The 8,421-nt window shown below is 34.1% G+C and overlaps 1 protein-coding gene across 1 annotated transcript; it reads right to left on the bottom strand.

Annotated features, from left to right (window-relative positions):
• Window positions 1–1,960: 1,960 nt before the first annotated feature.
• On the bottom strand, window positions 1,961–3,159 carry LOC141615225 (GTP-binding nuclear protein Ran1A-like). Its single transcript, XM_074433682.1, is given in 6 exon segments — window positions 1,961–2,063; window positions 2,163–2,240; window positions 2,334–2,513; window positions 2,610–2,701; window positions 2,878–2,999; window positions 3,090–3,159. Coding segments are annotated over 6 exon segments (612 nt in total). The 3' UTR covers window positions 1,961–1,993.
• Window positions 3,160–8,421: the final 5,262 nt, after the last annotated feature.

Below are 8,421 nucleotides of genomic sequence, written 5' to 3'. Positions count from 1 at the left end.
TGTTTAAGAGAGAAAGCAACAAGTTCATCTTCCTAATCGCATTCTTAGCAATTCCCGGAGTTCAGACGGTCAGTTCTTGTCGTTGTTTATATGGTTGGATTCCTTGCGTCGAGGGTAAGATCTACGTACCCTTTTTATTGTCTTTCCTTTGATTTGGTTAAACCCTAATTTTGGGATTGGGGGTTTTTATGAATTGTTAAGGTTAGATTGTGATTATGTGATTATGTGATTATGTGATAGGAGAAGGATTTGTAAAGGAGAGGTTTTGAGACAGCTGCTAGATCGTCTGATGATTGTGTTGCTTTCCAGGTAGGATTTCCTACTCAGTATTAGTCCCATAATGGGATATTGGTGATGTGATGTAGTTAGTTGTTTGATATGATGATTGTATTGTGTTTGTGGTTGTGATTGTTGTTGATGGTTCTCGAGATGCGTTCTACCGAGTGGGGTCACTTGCGGGAGTGACTTCACGCCCTAGTTTCGCCCTTCGTGGAACCCGCCACGGAAGGGGATGTGCACATTAATGGGACAGGGTTATCGCTCGTATGATGAGCGGGGCTTAGGTGGGAACGGCTGCGGTCCCCATCGTGGAGGCTGGTCCGGTGGACGGTCAAGTATTGAGATGATGGGAATTGGTTGGTGGTGTGTGTGTGTGTGTGTGTGATTCATTGTCTGTTTATCTTATTATTGACATGTATATTAATTGTGTGATTAGTATCGACCCGTTTAAATGTTTTAAAACTGTGGTGATCCATTCGGGGTGGTGAGAGTTGCAAGCGGTATATCTTGGATACGCGTGGGATCTAGTGGGGATGGAGTCATCACATGTCCGAGTCTTTAGTCTTCCATTTGTGTTTGTTAGGACAGTTCCTTTCGGTTGGTTTATAGTTTGAGAACAGTTGTATTTTGCTTACAGTTGGTTTTGTAATGTAATCACTTAAACTTATTTAATAAAGTATGTTTCTTCATTGTCTTATGATTATCATGCCTCGGGTAACCGAGATGGTGGCATCCTTATACCTGAGTGGTCCTGGTAAGGCACTTGGAGTATGGGGGTGTTACAGCGGAGGGTCGGCTTGACTCTTGGGTTGCAGGTAGTAAGCTTACTATAAGCAAAGTTTATGAGTTTTTGCTTGATGCTCCTCAGCAGGAGGACTGGTTCTCTGTGTTTTTTCATCAAAGCATTGTCCCTATTCACAGGGTGGCTGCTATTCTTGCTGCTCAAATAAAGTTGGCAACAGTAGATAATCTGCAGCATAGGGGCTTCCAAATTGTTAGCAGGTGCAGTCTTTGTAAGCTTGATCTGGACACTCATCAACATTTGTTTTTCAGCTGCCCATTTTCTCAAGCAGTCTGGACAGCATTGGCTCAGTGGCAGCATTTGTCTCTCAGTAACTTTGACTTGCTTGATCTAATGCAATGGAGTTATGGTTCCCAGCATGGATGGGCAGCAGCTTGGTTTAGAACGACTCTTGCTGCTGTTACTCATGGTATTTGGATGGAGAGGAATAGGCGCATCTTTATGAATCAGGAAGGCTCAGTTCAAACAGTGGTGAATAGAGTCAAGTATAATGTTGAAGTCCGTTTGTATATGAATCCTAGATTTTCCAAATTTGTTGCTCAACTTAGTGATTAGTTTGCTCCATTGAGTGTGCTCATTTGTTAGAGCATGGCTTTGCTTAAGTTTAGTCTTAGGCTATTATCTAGTGTGATATTCTTGCAAAAAATTACTTGTAATTTCTTTCTTAATCTTTTGCAAAAAAAAAGATCTATTTTCCATTTGAATTTGTTAAGAACTAAAACACTAATTACAAAGTAGGTATATATATACACCATGCATCAGCTTAGGGTTACCACTTATGCACTTGATGATTTCTTTTTTTTATGATTATGTTCTTTATCAGATGAACTGCTTACGAGTAGTAAGTAGAAATAACTGGTGTTATTCTATGGGCACCCCCCTCAAAACAAGACATGAAATCCTGCTAGATTATTAATCCTCGAATACGTCATCCTCGTCTGGCAAGGGCATCATAGCTGCTTCATTGGCTTCTCTCTCAAGTCTGAAACAAACAATTAAATTAATACCTCAATTGGAAGTACAGTTGGCGAAAGTGCGGAACATATGAAAAAGATGCGGGGAACATATGAAAAAGACTTACTGTTGTTGAGTTGCTGGGTCAATAATAACCTCTGGTGGAGCAAGAGCATAGTCTGACTCAAATTTAAGTGCAGGGTCTCTGCAAGAACCAGGAGCAATTATTAAATCAAAAGTTCAATATATTATAAATTAACAAAGAAAATAGTACAAGAGAATTAGCAATCAAAATTACCCAACAAGCTTCCGGGCGTGGTACAAGAAAGATTTCTCATAGTTGTAGTTGCTCTTTGCAGAGATCTCATAGTAATGCAGATTCTTCTTCTTGTGGAATGTAACCTGTTTTGCTTTCACTTGCCTGTTCTTCACATCAACCTTGTTTCCGCATAGAACAATCGGGATATTTTCGCACACTGTTGGACACGAGTTCGAGAAAACAAATAACTTCAGGATTAGTGTTCACAAATTTAAGGTGGGGAAATAATTGAAGTCCCAAGAATGAGAATCTGACCGACAAATATCATGGTACCAGGTTGGAACATTCTTGTATGTCGTAATATTTGTGACATCAAACATGATAATAGCACACTCGGCCAAGGATATCTGCAGGCAATTACCACAATCAACGTGTCAATATAAGAAACAGTGTAATGCAGAAATTCCATGTCAAAATTATGTGACGATCTAAATACGACCACCCCAAATACCTAATCTATGAATAGTTTAGCAGTTTCGGAACAGGAAACATGTATGTTTAAGCAATGAACTATAAGTAGCACTTACTAATAACCATCTCTAAGACCACCAAATTTCTCCTGACCAGCAGTATCCCAACAATAAAACCTCAATTTCCCACGGTCTGTCGTGAAATCCAGTGGATGAACCTCGACACCAATTGTTGCTGGAGAAACAGAAATAAAGAACACTGTTAATGACGGAATCATTTTGCAATGACGTGAAAATATAAATATGAAATGTCAAACAAACTTACGTTCATATTTCTTCTCAAACTCTCCAGTGAGATGTCTCTTCACAAAGGTTGTTTTCCCTGGCACCAGCATTCAAGTTTAATACAGCATTAGTCACGAATATTACAATAAATTGCGCTTTGTTCCATTCAATTGAGTAAAACCGTTTTGCACAAGACTAATTGATTAAAATTAACCAGAGTTTCCAGAGACGTAGTTGTCAGTAAACGAACACATAAACAAATTATTGGAAACCACAGTCTGTTGATTCGGCAACGCCTGTAAAATAATTAGTGTTAGAAACCTTAAATTATGATAATTAAGCAAGTAATCAAGATAAATTTGCGAAGATTAAGAATAACGCAAGAGAGAATTGTAGTGTACCATTGATTGAATTTTAGGGAGTACAAGTATTGATGAATTTAACGAAAGAGAAGATTGGTTACGTATTTATAAGGATGGAAATTTGATTTGATTTGACGCAATTGTGTGCTTCAATTTGACGCACCAAGTTGGTTGCATGCAGTTTAGCAGTTAACAGTTCTGTTAATCATTCTGTTCTTTAAAAAAACCCCCGTTCTGCAAACGCTTCGTTAAATCTATTTCAATTTCTTGCGGATTTACACGGGAAATCGATTATATAATCCAACCCAATTCGGCCCGACCCGACCCGACCTCATCGAAAATGACAAATTTGAAATGAATTGGCATTCTGGTGACTACAGGAGTCATTGTTATCGGGTTTTGTAAGCAGAAAGTCGGCACGTTCAGATATTTTCGCATCAACCTTGTTTCCACAGAGAACAATCGGGATATTTTCGCACACACTGTTAAACACAAGTTCGAGAAAACAAGCACCTTCAGATATAGTTTTAACAAAGTTAAGGCAGAGAAAGAATAGGAGTCCAAAGAATGAGAAACTGACCGGCAAATATCACGGTGCCAGGTTGGAACATTCTTGTATGTCAGCCGTGCTATGACGTCAAACATGATAATAGCACATTGCCCATGGATACTGCAGTCAATATAAGAAACAAGTTCATACAGCAATTCTATTTCAAGATTACTAAGGTACTCCTTAATTAAGGAAAAGCCGGCTTTAGAAAGCATCTCTTAAGAGAGGCCGCCTTTTTACACAAATTATAGTATAAGAGGGTTTTACTCTGCGAGACGGTCCCCTTTTACAAAAAATTGTAAATTTATTACTAATAAATAGGTTATGTTTTTTTTCTCTATTATTATCTGGCATAGAAAAGTAGAAATTAAAAATTGATTTGATAGTAAAAAAACAAAAAAAAAATCTAAGTGTCGGATCAACAGAGTCCAAGTTATACACAATAAACGGTTGTTCTAGGTGATATGGCCATTTTTTGTGACAAGGCCACTACCTCATGCAAAAAAATATAATATAAAATTAATAAATATTGAAAATCGTTAATTGTGGACTCTTATCTTTTAACTCATAAATTCCTAATCTTAGAGAAATAGATAGATTCTCCATGTATAGTTTTCGCTCCTGCATCCAATCAGTATTAAGTTAATTTATATTAACTTGAATTTTTCTTTGCAACAGATCTTATTCCCTGATCAATGAACTAAGACCAATACCGCGTGACAATGAAGACTCCGGCAGTAACGACGGGAAAATCAAGGTTCGTGTGACAAGACTATGCAAAATACATAATCCAACTAAGAAAGTCATCATTAAACAAGGAGATGGTATGGGGATAGCGATCGGCCAGAGGATATATCTGCCTCCATCATTCACGGGGAGTCCCAGATACATGCAACAGATGCAACAGAACTGAAGTGTTTTCAAATCTGCCTATTATTCAATAATTTCATTTATACAGCTATTAGTATACAAAAAGAGGTTAGTTAGTATTTGGCCGTCATGAATCAATGTATAATTTAATAAGATACCGTATTCCAACTTTTCGCAGTAATTTATTCAGTTTTACAAAATATATTTGAAGACTATGTGTAAGTAAACAAGCATGAGTCTTAGTTTTACGATATATGAGATAATCATGCAAATCCCATGTGTTATTGTTTGACATAGTTATTTAGTTTAAAATTTAATTTCGAAAATTTGGGAAAACGGTAAAAAGTACTTTATTTGAGTAATTGAAACACAACTGTTACGTATCATTTAAAATGATATTGAAAGGTCCAGAAAAATTAAAGGAAAGACAAATTTGAAACCCGTGCAACGCACGGGCACAAAATCTAGTAAATTAATATGATAAGTTTAATAACAAATTAATAATTGGTGGAATTTATAATATTTATGTTAGGGAATTCATTGGAGCTGCTTGTTATACAGGTAGGAATTTCCTACTCAACTCGGTTTTATTGTTCAGTGAATGAATGTTTAAATGTGACGATTTATGAGGTTAAGGTTAATATTGTGATTTATTAATGGAAATAGAGTAATTGTGTATGCTAAGATGTTGGTTGAGCATTAAGACGGGATTGTCATTGAGTAATGGATTGTTGGAGAGTTGATTATTTAGTTGAGCATTGATGGAAATGTAGATTCATATACATATTAACATACTCATATATGTCTAAAATAATTTGTCATAAAATTAAAACGGATTTTATGCATGCAAACAATTAATATAATAGAAGAGAAATCATGTCCTTACATTGTGGATTTCGGATTTAAGGGCACAAAAGAGATCACCTTTCTCTTTTGATCTTGAGCTTTTCCTTATGGATGAATAAGATCTAAGTATAAGATCTCTCCCTAAGCTTTATACCCAAGGCTTAACACTTAATCTAATTAATATTATAAGTACTAGTATAATATTAATCTTAGTAGAAAATAGACCCAAAAATATTATGGACTCTTAATATTTTCGGTTTTATGGGAGGAAGAATAAGAGAGGATTTTGTCTCTCTAAAATTCTAAATTTTGGATGAACAAGTGAATGAATATGATACAAAACATCTTGTATATTATTAGGTAAAAATATGAGAAAACCATCATGGTTTTTTTTTTCTCAAAAACCGGGTGGTAGGGGGGCTTTTGGGGTGAGCCAATGCATGAAGTTGTTGCTCTCAACAATGTTCATAGGCTTGCATGGCTAGACTATTAGGCAATCATTATGTTTACTTAATAAATTAATCAACACAATGTTAACCTAATACCCCATTATTTCGGTACATATCATAATATGGTGTCCATATTATTTTTGTCAATTTCTCAATATGTAACATGTCACATGTAACATAATTTGTTATGTATTTTTAACATATTAAAAATCAACGTATTAATAAAAATACGTCACATACAAAAATTGATTTAGTAATTTCATAATTACTTGTGCCGAAATATTTTACCAATTTGTAAATCGTATTCACAAAAATTCATTCAATTCCGATTGTTTCCTTAAACAATAATTTCATCCGAGTAATGAAACAATTCGATTACTCAGACCGTATCTCATTTAATCACATTTTAATATGATACGTAAATTTTACTTCCAAAATCGTCCGTCAATTTTCAAGTAATTTAATTAACTCGTAACGTTATACGATTAATTAAATAATCAATTAAGAGTATTGCCCTTTAGGTATGACCTAGGGGGTCAACTGATCACCACCGTCACACGACAGTAATGTCAAACTCTAGTCAGCCAATCATTACCGATATATGTTGACCAGTTGACAATAACAATATTACTTCCCGATTGTATTCATTTTAATGAGATTTAAACATGTGATCATCATGATCAACAGTCGTGATCGCATTATTGTCGGAGGACACATATTCCAACAATCTCCCACTTGTCCTCGACAAGTGTGCGTCACCAATTCTCTTGTCCTATTACTATCTCCCACTCAATGCAAGGTGTCTTTCAGGTCCACTACAACAAATGGTCACTTGCGCCACGAATTATGCCACGGGAATTTATAATTCGTGGCTAAAATCTACTTAGCCACGGGGAAAATTTATTCATTATTTTGGAAAATATTTTATGCCACGAGATGCCTTTTCCCGTGGCAAAAGTCACTTGCGCCACGAAATAGGCTACACCCGTGGCAAATAATCATTTTAGCCACGAACTATGTCACACCCGTGACGAAATTTTAATTAGCCACGAATTGTTCCGTGGCAAAAAAATTTTAGCCACAAACTAACAAACTCCCGTGGCAATTATCTTTTCCGACTTAAACTAAGATATTTTCATGTTAAGGCAAACCTAAAATCTAAAAGAAATTTAATCAAATATAAATAATATGAAAATGCATTTAAATATAAAATTTTGCAAACACTTTGATTAAGTTAATTAATATTTTTTTTATTGTTTTATTTACTTTAATAAGATTTTAAAATTTTATAAACTTATATGCAAGCAAAGAAAAGTTTATCGTCTAAATTTTTTTATTCTTTTAGAAATCACAATTACAGTTTGCAGGTTTTTCAAAACATTTCTAATTTAAGAAATTTATTTTAATATATAATTAATTTTATTAGAGTCGTGAGTTTCTTTTAAATTTTTAATTAAAACATTATAATCTTGAATAACAATATTAAATGATCGTATCACATTTAAAGACATAGCATATAAAATTAAATAAATAAGTTATTTATCATCTATCTTTGATAAATCAAAAATTAACATATTGTCCAATTGGTTCATTCAAAAATTGATTTACAACTTTATTTGTAAGATATTAATAGAAAAATTTGAATTTGATATAAAATTTAACTTGGTGAGACAAAAGTTTGGGAAAATTTTTTTTAGGAGGGAAAAAAAACGACAATTAGATTACAAAATTGATTAAATAAAATAAGTGCTTATTTGAGAAATAAATGAAAAAAAATGATCTTCCACAAATAAATTAAGAAAAAAACATATCGGAAAAATTATCAATATAAAAAATTAAAGGGTTAATTGATAAATGGTAATAATATAAGGACCCTTTTTCATAATCAGTACCAACATAATCAATTATAAGTAATCACTACCAAAATATTAACTTTTTTCTACGATCGGTACTAAGTCGCCTGAAAATCTAATCTCAACCTACTTGAAAAAGTCCAAAAAGTCATCATTCAAGTACAAATCTCCACTCGCCCACTTCCAAAATCCCTCTCTTCGATGAAAACACTTTTAAAGTAGGAAAAAAAATTGGAGTAAGAAGGCGACTTGGTACCTATCGTAGAAAAAAGTTAATATTTTGGTAGTGATTACTAATTTTTGATTATGTTGCTATTGATTATGAAAAAGATGACTAAAGTTGGTAGTTTTATCAATTTACCCAAAATTCAATATGGAGAAATTTTTTTCTTTGAAAATGAGTACATCACAGGGAAAATATAGAAATTATAATAATTTAAAG

Source organism: Silene latifolia, chromosome 11 (assembly GCF_048544455.1).
Source record: "Silene latifolia isolate original U9 population chromosome 11, ASM4854445v1, whole genome shotgun sequence".
Lineage (NCBI taxonomy): Eukaryota > Viridiplantae > Streptophyta > Magnoliopsida > Caryophyllales > Caryophyllaceae > Silene > Silene latifolia.
The sequence above is the reverse complement of the archived record's forward strand: the minus strand, read 5'-3'. Positions and strand labels throughout refer to the sequence as shown.